We start from the raw sequence: 22715 nt of genomic DNA, 5'->3' as shown, positions 1-22715 counted from the left end.
GCACAGGGAGCAGCACAGGCTGAGGCCCGTGTCGGCACCTGTCAGCGGTCCTGGCTCGAGCTTCCTGAGCCTCTGGGGAGGGACGGTGAAAAGATGCTGGACCACGACCCGGCGTCTGGCTGGTGAAGGGGAGCGTTGGGCCAGTCAGATGGTATCCAGGACCCACAGACCTGTTCCTTCGAGCAAGTGTGTTGCCAACAGCTGTAACAGAACCTTTCCTCCCTCTCCGTGATCTGCTTTTAAAGTCTCGGTTTCTTTTCTCCCTTGTTATCTTTCTTGTCCCTTGTCGGCTTTGTAGTCTGACCTTTTGTCTTCTGGGAGCTCTGCTGCTAAGGAAGCTAAACTGTTCGAACTTACTTCCAAGCTTAGGAAGGTAGAATTTGTACATTGCTCCTTACTTGTGCTTGCTGCTTTCTGCTTTCCATGCTGACTAACCAGAAGCAATCTGAGATGGGGAAAGTCACGAATCCGTGGAGACCGGGCATGGGGGTGGGGGCACAGCACTGAGTCAGTGGCCAGCACCAGCCATGCTGCAGAAGCACCAGCTAAAGAGGGCTGAGCACGGGAAGCCACATAGGATGTGTTGATAGATGGTAGCAAATGCTTTCCATTTACTGTGATTGGAAACAGTCCACGCAGAGCATGTTATGCTTGTTGCTGCTGCAGTAGTGTACAGCATGTTGTTAATGAAGTGTGAATACCAGGCCAGCTTATGGTTTTTTTGGGTTTTTTTTTTTTCCTTTTTGCTGACAGGCCGAAGAGAGACACGGCAACATTGAAGAAAGGTTACGACAGATGGAAGCGCAACTAGAGGAAAAGAACCAAGAACTGCAGCGGGTGTGTATTCAGCCAGAAAGGCTGGGAGCGCCGAGCCTGTGTACTCTGGGGGCGTGGCTCAGTGGAGGTCATGGCCTGTCTTCCACTTCTCCCTCCTCTGCTGCCTCTGCCCCCAGCTGAGACACTGTCCCTGCAGCTTGAGTCTTGTCCTGCGCACTTATTTTGTGGCCTCATCTGCAAGTTGTCCACTGATATGTGTATCTCATACACTGGCAGCTTTTTGTCAGTATTGGTAGCAGCAAAAGAAGTCTGTGGTCAAAAGCAGTACTGTAGGGAGCAGATGGGATCTCCGTGTCCAAGAAGACTTCTTGTTCATCTAATATCCTCTCAGGGGAACTGCTCTAGGTACAAGTGAGACCTCATGGTTCCTGCTAAAACAAACCTGTTTCGCTGGACTTGGGAACCCCACCCTTGAAACGCAGAGGAAAGCCCATTGTCCTAGATAACTAGTCCGCTTGCTAGGCCAGGGCAGAGCCCTGACCTCTATCCCAAAATAAAATAATCCGAACAGTGATTGTTTCTGAGCAAGAGGAACCCCATAATTGAGCTGCAATAAAAAGAGCATTAAGAGAGCATGGCATTGGAGGGCCCTGTCAGTTGAACCCTAGGAGAGTTTTTCCTGGAAGAGTTGGGCAGATGTCAGTATGCAACATCCAAGAAACAGATACAGTGAGAACAGTTTTGGAGCCAGCTGGTGCCAGGCCTGGTGTTTTGGGGTGGCCTTTTCTTTAACAAGTGGGTGGATTGAGGAAGCATGGAGCATCTAAACTCTCATACCCCTGGGTCAGCCAGCTTTATGACACTAAGGCCATTAGATACTGTTTTCAGCAGAAACCTGTATTGGCCATGCACTGCAGAGTATCAAACGAGCTTCCAGGAAGATTCTGACTCCCAGGATGGGTTGCATATTAGGCAGTCCCCCTTCCCCTCCCCACATGCAGAGACACCCCACCACACAGACACACACTCTCACCCTGTAAACAGAGAATTACATTTACATATTTAATGACTGTCAGAATTGGTTTATGGCGTTATGAAGGACAAGTGTTACGATAGGGGTGTTTATAACTAAGGCAATTAAAAGTAAACTTTAAGCTAATTTGCATTTAAAATACACAAATGCTGACAGAAAATAAGTGTAATTTTCTAAAGAAGGATTATTAGATACTCTGTATCTTGCATGAGGTTTTGGGCCCTTTCAGATAATGTTAGTTGCTCAGGTATATTCTGAGTGCTTCATATTTAATCCTTACAATGACCTTATGAGAAAGGGGAGAGGCTGCTGCCCACGTCTTACCAGTGAGGAAACTGAATGCGCAGGGGCTGGGCACACTGCTGAGGCTCATGGTGAGTCCTTGTGGATCCAGCCCCCTTCCTGGGCAGTGTGACTCGAGTGCACAGCGTAGCCCCCGTACCCACCACCCTCTGCCTGGGAGGAGCCTCCTGAGCACCACAGAGCTGCTTGGATACAGAAGGTGCAAAGGTGCCACCTGAATGGTGCTGCCTGCTAATCTGTTAATTCTTCTTGTCCCCTTCTACCTGTCGTTTGTGTTCATTCAGGATATGGGGTGAAAACAAAGCTTTTCAGTTGATTATGGTTTTAGAAAACAGACTTGTCAATTTTGTTACCACATTTTGAAAATTCCTTAAGGTAATTGTTTATAATTTTTGAATATAAATTTCCATTATAAGAAATTCAAGCAATGTAGGTGTATAAAGAAAAATATGTGAGAGTCTTCTTAAATTGACCAATTTTTTTTTTAAAGCAATTTTTTTAGCTGGTTGCGGTGGCTCACGGCCGTAATCCTAGCTCTCTGGGAGCCTGAGGTGGGAGGATTGCTTGAGGCCAGGAGTTTGAAACCAACATGAGCAAGGGCGAGACCCTGCCTCAACAAAATAACAGAAAAATTAGCCAGGCATCGTGGCACGCACCTATAGTCTCAGCTACTTGGGAGGCTGAAGGATCACTTGAGCCCAAGAGTTTGAGGTTGCATTGAGCTATTATGATACCTCTGCACTCTAGCCCAGGTGATAAAGTGAGACCATGTCACAAAACAACAGATTTTTTTACCTTTTGCTTTGTATTAGATCATTAAATATGAAATTGTCCAATTTCAAATCAAAAGTTTATATCTCCAACAAGAAGCAATAGAATTAATCAAAGTATGTCCCTAAACTATGTCCCTAAACTGTCGATACAGTTTTGCCATCTTAACGGTAGCTTGTTTATGCCAGCAGTGGAGAAGCCTGCAGAGCAAGTGGCAATGAAATTGAGAAAGGTATTTCCCACAGCTTGTTAAGAATTGAGTATTTTTTCTTTCAAGAAGTGGTCTAAAGCCTGGAAGAAGTGGTAGTCAGTTGGTGCAAGGTCTGGGAAATACAGTGGATGACAGAGTTTCCAAGTCCAGCTTTTGTAGTTTGAGCAGTGTTGTTTATGCAACAGGTGGTCACATGTTGTCTTGCAAGAGGATTGGCCTGTCTCTGTTGACCAATCTCAGCTGTTTAATTGCAAGCATTCTCATCATTTTGTACAGTTCGTTTCAGTAGACATCTGCTGTAATTGACTGACCAGGTTTCATGAAGCTGTGGTGGATAATACCAGCGCTGGACCACCAAACATACACCATTAGCTTTTTGATGAATGTTCAGTTTTGGACTGTGTTTCAGCACTTCATCTTTATCCAACCATTGTGCCCAATGCTCCCCGTTGTCAAAAAGAATCCATTTTTTGTCACATGTCACAGTATAGCATAGAAGTGGTTCACGTTTATGTTGTGACAACAAAGAGAGGCAAGCTTCAAGACAGTTTTTCTTCTGATGCTTTTTTAATTCATGTGGTACCCATCTATCCAGCTTCTTTACCTTGCTAATTTGTTTCAAATGGTCCAATATTGTTGGAATAGTAATGTCAGATCTTATTGCTAATTCACACGTAGGTTGAGATGGATTCACTTCCACTACAGTTTTCAGCTCATCATTATCCACCTGTTCTCAGGTCACCCACGTGGCTCATTTTCAAGATTAAAATCACCAGAACGGAACTTCTTAAACCATCAACATATACTGTGTGTTCATTGACCATATCCTTCCCAAACACTTCGTTGACATTTCGAGCTATCTGCGCTGCCTTGGTTCCACGACAAAACTCATATTCAAAGACTACACTAATTTTTGACTTATCCATAGTTTCACAAAAATTGCTCTAAAAAAAATTTGAAAGCAATCACAAGGCAAACCGTGTGTTTGAAAGACTGAGGATGTACCCTCACAATAAAAATAACACAAGAAGTATCAAAGTGAAATGTCAGAGATATCAGCTGTCAAGCTTAGTACCTAAGAAAATCGAACATTTCATACTTAATAATCTAATAAATTAAATTTAATTTTTTCCCCATGAATCCAAACCCAGGATTTTATTTACACAAGGAGAAATTCCGCTACTAGTACATTAACAAGCTGGTTCCTAGGTGTAAATCTGCTCCCTAAGTCCATCTGACAGTTAATGACCGGTGACATTCCTGAGGCCCAGGAATACTTTGTTCACCAGAAGCAATGGGACCTTTTAGTTAAGGATCTGCCCAAGACGTTGGTGGTGTCTCCCTGCAGCATGGCCCTGAAGGCCCCTGAGGATGGCGGGGGACGGGCATCCAGGGCGACGGTGCCTGTGGGTCTCCCTTGGCCCACCCCTCGGTCCTTGTGCTTCTACAAGAATGATCGAACGTTTCCTTGAAGTTCCTAAGTCTCTGATTCTCCTATTTTAGGCAAGGCAAAGAGAAAAAATGAATGAAGAACATAATAAACGTTTGTCAGACACCGTCGACAAGCTTCTTTCAGAATCTAACGAGCGGCTGCAGCTCCACCTGAAGGAGAGGATGGCTGCTCTGGAAGACAAGGTACGGCAGAGAGCCTGGTCACCCCGCAGGCACCCACCCTTCATGAAGAGACTGTTCCTCTTCTCCTGAGGAATGACGTATGATGGTGGCTAGCAGCCATGACAGAAAATGGGAATTATTCTTTAGAATGGAATAAGTACAGACCATTATCCAGTCCCTGAATCAACTTCCTGTTTGCTGTGCCCTTGCTTCATTTGCACGTATGGAAAATTGTGTATCATTCTTATTCTCTAGGGCAGGAGGAGGTAAATGGTATCTATAAAGGACCAGATATTTTAGACTTTTAGTAATTATGAATAATTAAATAATTTTGTGCTAACCAATAATTAGCACAAATGTAAGCATACACGATACGTGAGTGAATAGGTGTGACTGTTACAATAAAATTTTATTTACAGAAATAGGCAGTGGGCTGGATTTGGCTGGCAGGTCCTAGTTGGCCAACCCCTACACTAGAATCCTTTTTTTGTTTGTTTTTGGGGGGCTTATCCCTCTCCCCTCTATTGCTCTTCCTTTGGAAGTTAATTTCTGTCTCATTTATAAGCAGAACACTAAGGGGTGTGGTGTAATAGAAAGATTTGATCGGCTGAAACCAAACATTCTCACATTCCAGCCACCACCGTCTTTCTTTCTGGTTTGGTTTGGAAAACGTCTAAGCCCAGTCTGACTTACTGCTCCTGTCACAGAGTTGCATTAGCTGTCACCAGAGTAAAGGGATGTCCTAGAATCTGTGTCAGAGAAGTTCTAATGGGCTGCAGTTGGATTCAGATTTGATACAGCCTGTCCTAACTACACCAGTGTCCCTAGAGAGGAGGCTCAGAAATTCCCTGAAATTGGCTCTTAGGGTTGAGGTTGTGCTCATTTGAGAGAGACTAATGATTACTAATCATTATGGAACACATTATGCTATACAAAACTGACTGTGGAGTTAGAGAACACATAGAGCTCACTTAACTCCTTGGTAAGTGGATCAACCTTAAGGTAGGAATATTTTTATCTTTATTTTAATATTTTATAAATTTATATCTATATTTTATATCTTTATATCTATATTTTAATTATACATTTGAAACTTAATTTTAGGTTTCCTAAGTGACCGACCAGTGAATTGTAAAATCGAGAAGTTAGTAATAAACCAGTTTAACTGATTAAAATAAACTTGCACCATGAACCTGGCATACCTACGTTTAGAAAATAGGGTCGGTGAAGGAGTAAGTTTTATGTGAATAAGAGAAATGATTAGAAGTGGTCCTGGCCACACCGTCAGCACTTGACTCCATGGGACGGTGACACGGCTCATCAGTGTGCTCCTCTGGTCCATTCCCTTTCTGTGGCACTTTGTTTTTTAGATGAATGTAGCCAGGCTGTGTATCGCAACATTTTAAACAAACACTAAAGGACTATCTGTCTTTTTCAGAATTCTCTATTACGAGAAGTTGAAAATGCAAAAAAGCAATTAGAAGAAACGCAACATGATAAGGTACTTAAAAAATCTTCTCTAATTCATTTAGAAACTGTTCGGAGCTGAATTGAACTGAGCTTATTATAATTATAGTTACTGCAGATGCTTGGCAGAAGTTGAGAAAAACTTTCTGTCTGGCTCTCGTCGTCCACTGCCGTGAGATTCACAGCACTCCTAAATTTGCACATTGAATGCCTTTGTATTTTAGATGTATTTTGAGTCTGGCAATGTGTATGGTTCAGAATTCTGAGTCCTTTCGGCGCTTATTTGAAACTAAAATATTAGTATAAACCATTCATCCATAGCAGTGCTGTCCAAGAGAAATATAATGTTAACTACATATATAATTTTCAATTTTCTTTTTTTTTTTTTTTTTTTTTTTGAGACAGAGTCTCGCTTTGTTGCCCAGGCTAGAGTGAGTGCCGTGGCGTCAGCCTAGCTCACAGCAACCTCAAACTCCTGGGCTCAAGCGATCCTACTGCCTCAGCCTCCCGAGTAGCTGGGACTACAGGCATGCGCCACCATGCCCGGCTAATTTTTTTTTTTTTTTTTTTCTATATATAATTTTCAATTTTCTAGTAGCCACATTATAAAAAGTAATAAGAAATAGGTACAGTTAATTTTATTTAACCCCATATATCCAAAATGTTATTTCATAATGTGTTAATAGGAAATAATAATGAGCTACTTTACATTGTTTTTTTCTCATTAAGTCTGTGAAATCCACTGTGCATTTCATAGTCACAGCACAGCTCAGTGTGGGCCAGCCCACTTCAAGGGCTCGGTGGCCACGTGTGACCAGCGGCTGCTGTATAGGACAGCACAGATCTACAGGTGGGATCAGATGTGCAGGTGACATAGGAACGAATGCATGCTTGGTAGGAGACTATTCAGAACAGTACAGACGTACAGTGCAAAGTGAATATTGTTCCCATTCTCCCCCAAAAGACTTGTTTCTCTCTGCAAAATTAATAATTGTTAATGGTTTGGTGTTTGTCCTCCTCTAAACTTTTCTATGACTAAGACAGGTTTTTCTTCATGAAGCTTTACAAAGTTAATTTGGTAGTCTCAGGGTTGATGTTTACCACAGTACTCTTACAGAAAATTTTCTCAGAATTAAACTGTTTGGTATTTAAACTGCTGGTTTAAGCTATTACAGTTATGTTCAACATCTGAGCACATTTGAAGCAAATCGTTTTAAAACCTAAAAGAGATACCTGTAATGTAAGTCTTTTCCTGTTTTGTAGGATCAGCTTGTCCTAAACATTGAAGCGTTGAGGGCTGAACTAGACCAGATGAGACTAAGAAGTGCTTCACTTCATCATGGGTATGATGTTAACCAACTAACAACTATGTTTTTAGCACCTGTTGTGTGTCTGCAAGGGCCTGCTCTTGGCCATGTGGGCAGCATAGCTGGATGTAGCTCATGGTCTGACCTTGTAGCAGGCAAGAAGGAAGAGTAAAATATTCCAAGGGTTAGAGCTTGGTCCCTAGGGGAGACCAAGCACTGGCAAAACTGACAAAACTCAGAAACATAGGAGGAGGTTTGGAAGGTGCTAAATGATCAGTCAATATTGGGATACGTTAATTTAGGTACCCAGTGGAGTATGACCCTGATGATACAGGGACAGGAGGACAGACTCCAAAATGAGAGATGCAAGGCTGGTATCCATGGGAGGGTGTCTGCACCCACAAGTGAGACTGCTCAGGGAGCGGCTGCGCAGTTGGAGTTAGAGAAACACTTTGGCATTTAGGGATTTAGTACACTATTTGGAGTCTCTGGTATTTTTTAGGAGACACTGAAGGCTCATGGCATGTGACTTTATTTTTTAAAAAATGGGGTCTCACTATGTTGCTCAGGCTGGCCTCAGACTCCTGGGCTCAAGTGATCCCCCTGCCTCAGCCTCCCTAGTAGCTGGGACTACAGGCACATGCTACCATACCTGGCTTTTTTAAAAAAATTAATTTATGTATTGATTTAAGTCCGTTGAAATAGGACTTTGAGTTGGCTGATGTAGGAGTGAACCACCTGGCTTGTAATGCATCTAGCAAATAGCCCAGCATATGGCCCGCCAGCATTCTGATTTTCTTCCTACTCATTGTTACAGAGGCAGTCATTCTAATTAAGGTATTAAAATTATTGTTTTGTTTTTTTGTAGAAGATGATCACCAAGTGAGAGTTAACTTTTAGCAAACATGATTGAAATGGTGAGCTGGTGACATTAGTCTACAGGAAACAGGCTCCTGCTTGAAACATGATTTAGGAGAATCCTGGGGCCATATCCCCATTTCTACATTTGCAATCTATGGTATTGTGAAGGTCTAGGGTACCCTGTGGCCCTTCCCCACTGAGCCTACTCCTGGAAAGCAAGAATGGAAATCAGTGAAGACAGAATTACAGAGAGTCGGAGTCAGGAACTCTTGCTGTCTCTGAAGCCAGGGGAGGGTGAACTCCCCAGGAGGAGTTTATATCCTCACAGGGGAAATGCTGAGGAAGGTGAGACCAGAGAAAAGTCGCTGGATTTGGAGATCAAGATCCTCGATGCTGAAAGGCTAGTGTCATTCGTGTGGCAGAGACAGAGTCAATAAGATGCGTGTCTAAAAAATAGTTTGAGCAGATAAAAAGGAAGCGGACTCAGTGCGTGTCACTGTCCAGAATGAAGGGCTTTGGCAAGAAAGGGAAGGAGAGAGCTGTTGCCACGACTGGAGGGTAGCAAAGTTAAGGGGGGCATTTTAAGGTGCAGAAGGCTGCCCACGTGTGCCAGCCAAAGGGCTGGTGAGAGAGGAGCTGCTGCTCTAGAAGCCCCAAGGAGCAGGGGGGCTGTGGGAGTCGCAGTGGGTCTGAAGTGGCCATGTGGGCCTGAAGGCCCGAGGCAGGAGAGGCTGGGTGGGGAGGACAGGGCTTGTTTCAGGGAGGTAGACCTAGAGGTTTCACAGCAAGAGGCTGTGAGGATGGAGAGGAGGTGAGTGTGCGGGGTGACGAGGGGTCTGGGGAGGAGTGAGGCGAGGGCTGGCCCCCCGGCCCATGCATTTGTTCCACATGCCCTGACGGTGACATCGGTCATCTTATTTTTGTGATCTGATCCAGAAAGAGAAGTGAGGAGTGGAAAAGAAAGGGGACGGCTGGGAGATGGCTGGTTGTGGGCCAGGGCTGAGTTGGAGGAAAGTAAGCCCAAGAGAGGGCGTCCAGATGAGGAAGCTTTGGCGGGCTTCAGAGGCTGCGTGAGCCACCCAAAAGTACACACATGATATCGTGTGTGCGTAGCTTTTTCTGGTTCTGGCATATGTCACAACCCAGAGCAGCTAAGCTAGAAATGATGCCGAGAAGGAAGCAGCAGTTTCCTTAGTTAGGAGGGAAAGGGGGAGTGAAAGGCAAGCTGGGGGCAAAGGGCAGTTCTGGGCTTTGGTATCTTACACAGAGATAACCAGTTTCATGTACAGTTCCCAGAGCCATTTCTTACACACACGGAACGGGTGTGAGCCAGAGGTGAGTGAGTTGGCACATTGGGCATGTCGTGTGGAAACTCGTGAGGGGTCCTCTGTTTAACTTACTGTCATCAGATTGGTGGGCTCTGTCTCCCAAGACCTTTGCCTGTTAAGGATTTCTGGAAACGAAGGTAGCCACCCTTCTTTCACAGAGAACTAGGAGTTCCTAGAGTAAGTGAAAATGAGTCCATCACAGACAGAAGTGGCAGGTGACGTGCCTGTGGCTGGTGGTGGCAGCACTTGCCCCCTGCTGCCACCGGGCTCTTCTCTGGGGCCTTTGCTGATGGGAACTGGACAGGGGCTTACTCCAGCACCTCCGGCTCCGTTGCCTGGAGCCCACGCTCGTCTTTCCAGGCAGTTCTTCAGCCAAGGGTGTTGATTTTTGCTAGTCTAATTGCACACAAGTCTGTTTTTGATTCAGACACTGAAGTGAGCTGCCAGATCCAGTTCAGAGAAGCCCCAGCTCTGGCTGAAAGGGGCTTCTGCAGCGGATTCCTCTCAGGCACCTCATGGCAGCACTTCAGACAGCGTCACAGACCAGGGCATGTGTGCCGGGCTGATCTCAAGCCATGGGTCTTAGTCCAAGGCAGAGTGGTTGGAGGCCAGGGCGTGTGGACGTCAGCTGTGGGAAGTAGAGCAGACATGCCGGCCTGGACATCTGCACGCAGAGCAGGGGTCTGAGGGGACCCCAGGTCTCTCCGCATTCCAGGGAGCTGGACCCCGCCCGGCTCGTCTCCGTGGCCGTGGCAGTCTGCGCTGGTTTTCCTGGACAGTGAAGCCTTCCACCTGGTGAGGCTGGAAGGCTAAACACCGGCCCAGAGCAGCGAGCGTGGAGCCACTGGGGCAAGCGGGAGAGGCGCCCTCCTCGCAGAGTTTTTCCTCTGGAAAACCTGTTTTCCAGAAGTCAGAAAGTTAGTTAATTTTCCTTCTAATAACGATCATTCTTGTTTTTCATGTTTCAGCCGACCCCATCTGGGCAGCGTCCCAGATTTCAGGTTCCCTGTGGCAGACGGGCACGCAGATTCCTACAGCACCAGCGCGGTGTTGCGGCGTCCCCAGAAAGGCCGTCTGGCAGCCCTGAGGGAAGAGCCTTCCAAGGCAAGGCCTTCGTGTGGAGTCTCTGTTGACGTAAAAGTTCCCTACTCTACCCTGCGGTTCTGAGACTGCTCCGCAGGGAAAGCGTTGATGGGTCACTTTCTTTCCTGACCTCCTCTCAGTTCCTTTTTCTGGCTCTTTCTGGCTGAGAATTTATTTTTAGTTAGGGCTTAAAAAAATGAAAAGAAAAAAAATTCTGAAATAACATAGTATACTCTTAAATACAGTGTTAATTAGTATGGATTTGAAGTGGTAACTTAAAATAAGTGAATACATGCATTCATCATGTAGTGAAAAGATTTCACATTTGGAAGTTCAGGTACCTTCTCACTTGGATCTTTTCAGCAGCACGTATTTGATGCACTTGTGTGTCATTTGAGCACCCATACGCATTGGGCAGCTAGTTTGGGGCAGGTGCCGTTATGGACCTAGCGCTGTGGCAGCGTGTGAAGCACAGACGCGACATCCCAGGGTGCATGTGCTAGTGAGGACAAGTACACAGATGAAGTAAATGTGTGCCTGTTAGTTTTTCTTGGTGTGGAACAAATTACTACAAAGCTCAGTGGTTAAAACAAGGAGCATTTCATAGTTCACAGCTCCGTGACTTCAGATCAGCAGAGCAGGGTGGCTCTGGCTCCGGGTCTTGAGAGGTTGCAGCACAGGAAGGCTCCACGGCTGGCAGCTCTGCTGTCAGGCGCACTCACCTGGCTGGGGCGGGGGTCCGTGATCCCTCACCCTGTGGGCCTGTCCACAAGGCTGCTTCCTCCCAGGGCGACAGTGGCTTCCCCCAGAGCTCCCATTCTAAGGGAGGTAAGGAGAAATCCCACAAGCCATTGGCAGCCTAGTCTTGGAGAACGCACATCTTCACTTTCACTTTATTCTGTTCATTCAGGTGAATCGCTAAGTCCTACTCACACTCAGTGGCAGGGTGAGAATCACCTCGGCCTCTTACGGGAGGAGTATCAAAGAGTTTGTGGACATATCTTTAAGCCATCCACTGTGTCAGATGGTAATAAGCAGGGAAGGGACCTGGGGGCCCTGAGTTATAGAGCGAGGCGGGGAATAGGAATTTCAAGTGGGGTGGCCAGGGAGACATCACCTGAGGGTGACATATGAGCAAGGGCCGGAGGAGGAAAGAGAGGGAGCCGTTTGGATACATCATTAGGTGGAGCCAGCCAGACCCGCTGAGAGACTGGAGACGGAGCTGGAGACGGTGCGCAGGAGAGAGAACAGTCAGAGACAGCTCGGGGTGGGGGAGGTGTAGCTGGCAGGGTGGAGTCTGCTTCCTGAGATGAGGAAGACTGCAGGTTTGGGGGAGACCTGGAGTCCAGTCTGTCAGATATCGGGGGTCGGGTGCGAGGGCAGGGGCTGTAAGATAACCCTGCAGCAGAACCCCACACTCACAGACAACTCAGCCCGTATTTTTTAATTGATTATATATTAGATGTACATATTTTTGGGCACATGTGATAATTTGATATAATTCACATAGTCAAATCAGGGTAATTGGGATTTCTGTCACCTAAATATTTTTCTTTAAGAGCATTTGAATTATTCTGGCTATTTTGAAATGTACAGTCAATGGTTAAGTAGAGTTACCCTACTGATCTATTGAATCTCAGATTTCTCTTCATTCCCTCTCTCCCTTCCTGGCTGATTTTCAGTTTTTATTTCTGACTCCGTCATTTCCCTATTGTGAATTGCATTATAGAAATGCCTCACATACACATTAAGATGTTAATATTGGCTGAGCGCAGTGGATCACATCTGTAATCCTAGTACTCTGGGAGGCCAAGGTGGGAGGATCACTTGAGGTCAGGAGTTTGAGACCAGCCTGAGCAAGAGCAAGGCCCCGTCTCTACTGAAAATAGAAAAATTAGCCAGGCATGGTGGCATGCACTTATAGTCCCAGCTGCTTGGGAAGCTGAGGCAGGAGGATCGCTTAAGCCCAGGAGTTTGAGGTTGCAGCGAGATATGATGATGCCAGTGCACTCTACCCTTGGTGACAGAGGGAGTCTTTGTCTTAAAAAAAAAAAGTTCCTATAACTAATGTTGCTTTCAGTCTGCTAAGATTTGGTTTTCTTGTTTATAGGTACAAACTCTTAATGAACAGGATTGGGAACGTGCCCAACAAGCTAGTGTCTTGGCAAATGTAGCGCAAGCATTTGAGAGTGATGTTGATGTGTCTGATGGTGAGGATGACAGAGACACTCTCCTCAGCTCGGTTGATCTGTTGTCCCCCAGCGGGCAGGCTGACGCACAGACATTAGCCATGATGCTTCAGGAACAGCTGGACGCCATCAACAAAGAGATAAGGTATGTGTGACCGTACACAGAACTCACATAAAACATGCTGTCTCTGAGGAATCTCGTTCCACTTGGAGGAGTCTGGAACAAATACTGTTAACATTTTCTAAATGTTCCATAGTAATAGACTGACTTAAGCAAGTTCCGTGATTACCCTTCATTATAAAAGCCAAGTAACCAGGGCACCGTGTCATGGCACTGGTACCCTGTGTAGGATGTTGTAGGAGGTGAGAGGTGTTTGGTCTCTGGAGAGCACTGCAGGGGCTCGGTGCGCTCCTGTGACAGGGGCTGCAGGGCCAGCTCAGCTACTGCTGCTCTCCTGAGAGCTGCGCCTAGGTGGGCAGAGGAGCTGGCACAGGTCGGAGAAGGGCTGCTGGGCCCCACCTCTCTGAGCCAGTGCAGAGGGAAGATGGGCACCTTGGGGAGTTGGGAAGAGACGGACTGGCTGAAGCGCGCTGTGGATGAGAAGCAGCAGGTTCCTTCCGCAGGCCAGTGCCAGGCAGCAGTGCCGCTCGCTAGGGGAGGCGAAGCAGATGGTAGAAGTAAGAGGGAAGGCTGCCTGTGAACCCCCGTGCCAGCCTGAGTGTCCCCTTGACTCTGAATTCTGAAGGGAGCATGTGGCCACCACCTGCTGCCTGTGCATCCCGCAGCACTGCGGGGGCTGCTTGTAGCGTGCCCTTCAGAGCATCACGTCAGTGTCTGTCACACGGCGCCAGCCTGGCACAGAAAAGTGGAAGTTTTCAGGTGTGTGTGTTCCCACTATACTTGCCTTTCCCTAGGTTAAATTAACATGAGGTGAAAATTTGTTCACCTTAGGACAATGAGTGGTCAAACGGTGAGTGAATCTTTTTCGTCTCATCAATATTTCCTTCAAAATTTTTTCCTTTAGCAACTCAATAGCAGTTTTATTGGGAAATGTGTAAAACAGTGGGCCACCTGTGGAATAGAAACTAAGGTGTAGTGCTGAAGAGGCCTTCAAGAGGCCTTAGGTAACTGCTGCCCGTGCTGGCTTGGTCTGGGTGCGCAGCAGTGTGACCGGGGGTGCCCTGAGATCTGTCCCGTGGCCCCAGGCCTGACGGCCACACAGCCAGCCTGAGTCCAAGTGAAGAGCAGCCACACGTGTGGAGTCCTACAGCGATCTGGGTGGGGCTGCTGCGGGGACTTTGTTGTAAAGTTAACACAGGCGGGAGTTTGCCCGTCCTTCTCAGAGAGGGCACGAGGCGGAGCAGAGAAGGTGAAAACAAGCTCTAAGGAGAGATGTAGGCTCCAGAGTAAGACATTCATGTGCTGCCTACGTTTTTCACTTTGTACACTGACTTGTCAGGTGCCAGGTTTAAAACTGGTGAAGAGCTCAGAAAACTAGTCTTCCCTTATCGTTATGGCAAATAGATACCTTTATTTTTTATTTTTTACAATGTATTGCTAGATAAAAGTGATTTTTCTTTATGTAGCAAGTTAAGGTGGTATAAATAAGTTCTATCCACTAATTTGTAGATTTTCTTCTGTTAATAATGACCAAAAAAATACTTTTCTTAGAGTATATAGTAGAACTTTAATTGGAAGGGTTGCTGCAAGGTTTCTGTATTTTAATATTAGAATAATGATTATTGGCATAGTCAGATGTTAACATCACTGTTTAGTCATCCACGACACTTTAGGATAGAATAGCCTTAATCTTGAATTCGAAATTAGCATGGCATGGTTGACATGAATCCCGAAATTCAGATGAAGCTGTTAGAGAATTCCATCAGGTGACACTTTTGTTTGAATTTAAACTTTATTTTTTTTTTTTTGAGACAGAGTCTCACTCTGTTGCCCGGGCTAGAGTGAGTGCCGTGGCGTCAGTCTAGCTCACAGCAACCTCAAACTCCTGGGCTTAAGCGATCCTACTGCCTCAGCCTCCCGAGTAGCTGGGACTACAGGCATGTGCCACCATGCCCGGCTCATTTTTTGTATATATATATTTTAGTTGTCCATATAATTTCTTTCTATTTTTAGTAGAGACGGGGTCTCACTCTTGCTCAGGCTGGTCTCAAACTCCTGACCTCGAGCGATCCACCCGCCTCGGCCTCCCAGAGTGCTAGGATTACAGGCGTGAGCCACCACGCCCGGCCTGAATTTAAACTTTAAAAATCAACTTGATATTTTCATTTAGTCTAAAGAGTTAAGTATTTGAGCCAGGCATAGTGGCTCATGCCTATAATCCCAGCAGTTTGGGAGGCCGAGGTGGGAGGATCACTTGAGCCCAGAAGTTCGAGACCGGCCTGGGCAACATAGTGAGACCTCGTCTCTATAAAAAACTAAAGAATTAGCTGAGTGTGGTGGCGTGCTCCTATAGTTCTAGCTACTTGGGAGGCTGAGGCGGGAGGATTGCTTGAGCCTGGAAGGTTGAGGTTACAGTGAGCTATGATGATGCCACTGATCTCCAGCCTGTGTGACAAAGCAAGACCCTGTCTCTAAAAAAAAAAAAAAGCGTTAAGTGTTTGGAAACTCTTAAATGGCTTTGTGGTTCAATTCTTTGTATTAGAATTCCGAATATCCAGTTGAAGAAATCTATAGATAAAGGTAAGCTTTGCTCTAAGAATAGGAGAGATGAGGATTGTAAAATTTAAGTATCTCATTGCTTGGTTGCAACCATAGAAAAAGTTGCCAACCAGCCCCTTTCAAAATTTTAGTGTAAATCAGTAAAATCAAGCCTGAATGTATCACAACCAACTTAACCAGGGTCAATGGAAGATTTACTTTTTATTGTCCTAAGATGTAGTATATTTTAAAAGACTAAAAGCAAAACATTTTTGCTGAAGTGTTAAATGTTTGAGCAACTTATTGGAGTTTACTTATACTAATACAGAGTATAAGCAGATTTTTTTTTCATCCAAACATATTAATCTGTTTGCCAATAAGGAAAGAATGACTGCTTTTGTTTTTATTGTAGGTTGATACAAGAAGAAAAGGAAAACACAGAGCAGCGAGCAGAGGAGATTGAAAGTAGAGTTGGTAGTGGGAGTTTAGACAATCTTGGTCGTTTTAGATCAATGAGCTCCATTCCCCCGTATCCTGCCTCCTCGCTTGCCGGCTCCTCCCCCCCAGGCAGCGGTCGTTCCACCCCAAGGAGGATCCCGCACAGCCCAGCCAGGGAGGTGGACAGACTGGGCATCATGACTCTAGTAAGTGGCACCCTTTCTGTGTGGCATCCCCACCCCACACACCTGTTTGAAGTCTTGGACACTGTGAACTTGCTGCTTTTTACCCAGCAGAAAATCGAGTATGTTTGTCATTTTAAGAGGTTGAAGATTTTAAAACCTAACCAGTGTTTTCAACTATGTTATTCAACTATGCCAAATTGATTCTAATATTTGGATGACCAGGCTAGTGTGCCACCATTTGTTTGTGTGACAGTTGGCCTAGGCAGCTGTGCAGGGTACAGCAGCCAGAAGGGGGAATGTGTACTCTTTTCTAGGAGTAGAGAGTTAACAGAGGAAGCATAGGCAGATGTCAGAGCATATAGGAAAATGAACAGGGGGATCAGCACCATCTGTCCTTTAGGGATGCTGAACAAGGTTCCAGGTGTGCAGTCCAGGAAATAAAAAACTAATCAGGTTCTGCACGTGAAGCCATTTATAGCCAGGCTGCTTTTCGGCCTCCTCTGGAAGCAGATGGTCCTCAGCCTGGAGTCACTTTACCTGGAAATTTGATGGCCTTGTGGTGTTTGGTGGCAAAGTGTGCAGATCTGAAGAGTGTTTAAAACTTTGTTGTGTAGTTAGTCTAGGTTTTGTGAGTGCATTGCCTAGGAAATCATATTTCACGTGAAATCATACTTACAACATTCTGTTTTTAACTGCACTTCTATCGTTTTTTTCTTTGACCCTCCATTTTCATCTTTAGTTGTGTTGTTAGCCAGCGTATGATTAACTCAACAATGAATCATTTTAGTGGCTTATGAAGTGGTGACCCATCTACTTGCAGTATTTTGACATACTTTTTTCATAATTTACATCATTAATTAGCTAATATTTTGAACTCTGACCATTTCATTTGTGGTTTCATGCTTATTTCCTTCCAGAGCATTTGTAAAAACAGTTGTGTCTATTTTTTTCCTGGTTTTGTAATTCCATATGCTGACCGACAGTCTCTATGCCTCCGTCGTTGGCTTTGATTTCCTGCATCACCCTTTTGTTTTGTTATCTGAGCCATCTCCAGATTCATTTGCGATCCAAACCTCAGGTCCCTGTCAGCCTCTAGTTTGTTCCTTCAGCGCCCCCAGGGCCACCCCACGATATAACGCTTCTTCACAGCACACAGGTACCCAGGCTGCAGCTTGGTGGCCGATGATATGTGAGTCTGGGCTAGATTATGACTTTGTTAGTCGAGCTTTGGGTTTTTTATCATTAAAAAATGTATTTTTTCTGAATAGTGATAAAATATAACTAGTGTATCATTGTATAATAAATATGGATACAGGCACAATATAGGTGGTTTAGACGGTTTTTACTCAGTTTACGTAGGATCTGTATAATTCATAAATATTTCCAACATGAAATAATCTGATAAGTGTGGAATTAATGGAAGCTTTATGAAAACAATATACTTTCTGGTTTTGATGATTATATTCAAGACTATAAATCTCATCAACTTACTAAACATACTCTACTGTCAGATTTTTTTTTATTAAAATATCTTACATAAATCATTGGATGTAAAGATTGTACCTGATATGCTAGCTTTTGTTCTTATATATTTTCACAGGGTACCTTGCTTTAAGCAATAAATTTTTTTTTTGAGAAGTTATAAATCAAATTCTCAGTAAGGATTTTGCGTTAATGTCCAATAGGTGATTAAAAGTAGGTTTGTTCAGTTTTATAATGGGCATACTGTAATAACTTCATCATCAATTAGAATAGTTTGAATTATAGCATGTTTTTTATTAAAGAAAACTAAGCTATAGAGAGGTTTGTCTTAGAATAGACAATTATTAGGGCCTGTTGTTATATACAATGCCACAATAAATTGCATGTATTGAAATAGAATTGTCTCTCTCTGAATAATAATTTATAGTGTTTCTCTAGTAAATCTTGAATAACTTATATTTAAATTTTGTGGTGAAAAAATGTTCTGTGTACAGTTAAATTTTCTCTAAATCCTATTGCACTTGTAACTATCCTGTTATTCCCATTTTGATATATTTGCCTGTACTGATCCTTGAATTTTTAACTTCAAGTGTGCAGTAAATCTGGTTTCTCTTCATCTCTTTGCATGCATCTGTCAGCCTAGTGATTTAAGGAAACATCGTAGAAAGGTAAATTATTTAGTAATTTAACATATTTTTGTATGTCTATAACATATTGAAGAATACCTATCATTTTACATAAATGTAACATTATATAGTTATATAATAACGAATAATTGAAATTTTAAAGAAAATGTTTAAACTTACCCGGCACTTTACATGTGATCGTTCTCTTGGAAGTTATTCATTAGTGGTTTTCATAGAACACGGGACAAATGTAAGAATTTGCCATTCTCCCACTTTTTTTGCCTTCTAATCATTGCATGCTTACTTATAGCCATGGTATTTTTAAAAATAAATTATTGAAGCAAAGCCATAGATTTTAGATTTGGGGAAAATCAATTTTAATAACAATTATAGCTAGCATTTACTAAGCTCTTGATCTATGCCAGGCTCTGTGCTGAGTGCCTTACCAGTCTGTTACAGGTTAAGTATCCCATATTCAAAATGCTGGGGACAAGAAGTGTTTTGGATTTTGGAATTTGCATTATACTTAGTGGTTGAGCATCCAAAATCTGAAATCCTAAATCCTCCCATGGGCATTTCTTTTGAGCATCCTGTCAGCGCTCAGAAAGTTTCAGATTTTGGACCATTTCAAATTTTGGGTTTTTGGATTTGAGATGCTCAACCTGTATCTTATTTAATCCTCACACACGTTCTTGTGATATATAGGTTACTGTTATCCCCATTTTACAGATGTGGAACCTGAAGCCTAGAGAGTTCACACAATGTGCAGTGCAGATTTGAGTTCAGATTTGCCTGATTTCAAAACCTGGACCCTTGGCCGTGTCACCATCTGGCCTTTTCTCCAGATGTTAATAGTCTGGTCTCCCTGGCAACGTCCCTACAGAGGGAGGTTCGAGGCCACGTCTCCTGGGAGATAACTGTAGATTGGGCCTCCTGTTCTGGGAGGACGTGCAGTGCATTAGGAGCAGTGCTGGTCGGTGGCTGTTGTTTAGGGTGACCCAAAACCTCTACCTTGTAACTTTCACGCTCTAGTCTGTATTCTGTGGCCCCTTCCAAAAAACCTGCCTGATGGTGCAGTGACCAGACAGCCCTCCAGAGACATAAAAGCAGTTGTTCTCTGAAAAAGCACGTGACGTGTCACTGTGTGAGCTGCTCTGTTGGGCTGGGCAGTGGGGTGATTAGTGACACTGCTTGTTCAGTCACTGATTAGTTTGTGACCTGGGGTTTGTTACTCACCCCCGTTTGTGCCTTTGTTTGTGCTCCTGACAAATGAAGATAATAATAGAATGGTGTCACTTAAGGTGGCCGCAGACCTTTGTGTGTCTGCAGTGAGATCAGCTACAGCAAGACACAAAGCATACCCTTAGTTCTGCTGACTTGTATTTGGGTTTGTTTGTTTTCGATAGCAAGATTTTCTCAATGAGGGAAGCAGCGTGTTGATTTGCACTCAGGCCTGATAACCTAGTGTTGTTCGCAGGTAGCTTCAGCGTGCTGCTGGTGGCTTTGAGGAGCCTTGTTCTCAGGTTGTTGTGAGGGTTAAGGCAGCTGTATGGGCAGAGTGCCAGGCACGGTGCCAGGCACAGCCCGCATTTGACTGTCACCCTCCTCCTCTGCCTCAACATTATTGGTGTAGACTAAGATGACTTCCCTGCTTTCTAGTAGCGTCTGAGATGTGATAGAGGCAAAAATCTGGTGGGTCTCAGTGCTGTCCCTTGCGGTTGCAATACAGAGGGCAGAGCGTAGGTGGGGCTGGGTGTGCGGGAGCACTTCCTTAGGGAACCTTGGCTGGGCTTTACTCATCGACCTCTGGTAGTTTACGGTGAGTCATATTGTCAGCTTGATCACATGTATTGCTGCCTATGCTGTTCTTTGTTTTGCTTTTATAAACAAATGATTGTTTAACCTGAATTTTGAAGCTGTTAAATTTTGTACTGACAATATCTAGCCATAATAGCCTTGTGTTATCTTATGATTGTAATTGGAAGTTGAGAAAGGATATAGGATTTATCTGCATCTTAACTGCTAATTAAAATTACATCCTCAATGACCTCAGCCCCTCCTACCTGGTTCTCATTGAGCCACTGTTGGGCTCCCATGAAATTGATGTACTTTACACAGTCCGTTTAAGAAGCAGAAGTTCAAGCCAGGGGCAGTGGCACTTGCTGAGGATGGGGGAGGATCACTTGAGCCCAGGAGTCTGAGGCTACAGTGTACCGTGATTGTGTCTGTGAACAGCCTCTGTACTGCAGCCTGGGCAACATGGTATACTTCATCTCTGAAACACAGATTTTTAAAAAATAAAATTAAAAAGCAGAAGTTTGCTATTCAAGTCTTATTGTTTATACAGATGCTTGCTCTTTATGTTTCACGAGACCTAGTCCTGCTCAAAACCAAAACACACAATGCATAAGCAAGACCTGCCTAGACCCTGCAAGGGTGAATCTGTTTGCTGTTATTATACCATCCTGCGTCCCTCAGCACATGGCGTACTCACATTGTAGCGCAAGAAAAGAAAGCATGGAGTCGGAAAGAGATCATCTTTAATGATAAACCTAGGATTATTTTATGTAAACCATATTTAACAAAAGGTTTTTGAGCTGCTTATAAGTGCATCCGTTTATAGCATTCAGTCCAAACATTATTGAGAAATAAATAGAAGCTGTACATATGTGTGTTTGGGTCATGGGCTATTCCAGGGGTCCCCAACCTATGGTGAATTGTATAATTTTTTCATTATATTATGTATTACAATGTATAATAATAGAAATAAAGTGTACAATGAATGTAATGCACTTGAATCATCCCAAAACCATACTCTCCCTCCCTGGTCAGTGGAAAAATTGTCTTCCATGAAAACAGTCCCTGGTGCCAAAAAGGTTGGGGACCGCTGGGCTATTCCATATTTATTCCCCTCCTCTCCAGACAGAAAGATACTGACAGTTTTGCCCGAGAAGTTTCTGCCCACTCTAGTGTTTTTTTTGATTGGAGCCAGGAGATAAACATATTTATCATAGGATCTGTATAAGTCTGAGTTAATGCTGTCAAAACTTTATAATGATGCAGTCGTTTAGATCTTAGATCCCTTTCAGTGATTGTCCTCAAGATGTGCGTAGGACTCCCGAGGGCAGAACCTGGCATGGAGGAGGCTGAAGGGTGCTCCTGTGTGCTTCCCGGGGCCCTGCTGTCAGTCGTGGAGGGCAGGGTAGGAGTCTGGCTGCTCTGTGTGCGCGGTGCCGCGTGGCCCTGCGTCTCGTGAACAGGGCAGTCCTTCACATGGCATGAGACTGAAGTGAGACTTTCTGCACTGGCAGAAAGCATAGCTGACAGATTTTCAAATAAGTTTGTGGTTATAATTTAAGGCTTCTGTGATTTTTTTTTTTTTTTTTTTAATGGTCCCTGTCAACTAACTTTGCACTTCTCTCACCCCTCAGTTGCCCTATTCCAGAGAAGAGGTACGAGATGACAAGACAACGATAAAATGTGAAACCTCCCCCCCTGCCTCCCCGGGGTCCCTCCGGTTAGATAGGCCGCAGAAAGGAGCACTGCACACAGTCAGCCACGAGGACATCAGGGACATGAGGAAGTAAGGAGTGGGCGCCATCCCAGCAACCCCCATCGAAACATGCTTGTCTGTCTGTCCTCAGGTTTAAGAAACCTGTTCATCTTTACTTGAAAAAACAAAACAGTGACTTTACTGAATTACCGGTTAAACTGAGTTGAGTTTATTTAAATGCTGTACCTTGAATGCCCACCACTGCTCTGGGGACTAGAGTGAAATCCACTGGGCAAAGTCAGTTTGAAAAGAAAGGAGTTTAAGTATCAGCAAAGTTTAGAAAAACTTGGTTTCTTCAGATTGTACAAACTGACTACTGTGAGAAATTTCTTTGTGTTTTTGGTAGAGAGTTTGCCAGGCAGATGACAGGTTCTGGTTGGTGCTGCTGTGTAGGGCAGTCGTGCCTCTCAGGTGCCCTCTGTGCCGTTTGTAAGCTGTTGAGAGTTCCGCGTTGTCCTTACCCATTGATTAAGTGCTTCCTCTCAGGAAACCAATAAACTACTTTGTTACTAATATACTATCTTTTTTCAAACTACCATTTATTTTTTATTTTTATTTAAAAAAATTTTTTTTATTTCAGCATATTACGGGATAACAAATGTTTAGGTTACATATATTGCCTTTGCCCCACCCGAGTCAGAGCTTCAAGCATGTCCCTCCCCGAAATGGTGCACACTGCACCCATTAGGTGTAAATATACCCATCCCCAAACTACCATTTATTGAATTTCTGTTCTGGACCAGGCAGTACGCCTTGGAGCATGTATGTTCCCTGCAGGCAGCTGACGTGGCCCTGGGTTCACAGCCGAGGAGTCAAGCTCAGGGCAGC

The 22715-nt window shown here is 44.4% G+C and overlaps 1 protein-coding gene across 3 annotated transcripts in view; it reads left to right on the top strand.

Annotated features, from left to right (window-relative positions):
* Positions 1 to 22715, top strand: part of PPFIA1 (PTPRF interacting protein alpha 1) — a 93483-nt gene that overhangs the window by 44578 nt on the left and 26190 nt on the right. Inside the window, exons 10-19 of one of the 3 annotated variants that reach the window (XM_069471707.1) lie at positions 299 to 373; positions 754 to 837; positions 4599 to 4730; positions 6148 to 6210; positions 7440 to 7519; positions 10641 to 10776; positions 12866 to 13089; positions 16016 to 16247; positions 18347 to 18376; positions 21766 to 21917. In XM_069471707.1, the coding sequence (XP_069327808.1) occupies positions 299 to 373; positions 754 to 837; positions 4599 to 4730; positions 6148 to 6210; positions 7440 to 7519; positions 10641 to 10776; positions 12866 to 13089; positions 16016 to 16247; positions 18347 to 18376; positions 21766 to 21917 (1208 nt within the window). The remainder of the gene's footprint in view (positions 1 to 298; positions 374 to 753; positions 838 to 4598; positions 4731 to 6147; positions 6211 to 7439; positions 7520 to 10640; positions 10777 to 12865; positions 13090 to 16015; positions 16248 to 18346; positions 18377 to 21765; positions 21918 to 22715) is intronic. The other 2 variants (XM_069471708.1, XM_069471709.1) reach the window with 2 other exon arrangements.

This window comes from Eulemur rufifrons, chromosome 6 (genome assembly GCF_041146395.1).
Source record: "Eulemur rufifrons isolate Redbay chromosome 6, OSU_ERuf_1, whole genome shotgun sequence".
Classification (NCBI taxonomy): Eukaryota; Metazoa; Chordata; class Mammalia; order Primates; family Lemuridae; genus Eulemur; species Eulemur rufifrons.
Note: the sequence above shows the minus strand (reverse complement) of the source record. Positions and strands in the feature narration are given on the sequence as shown.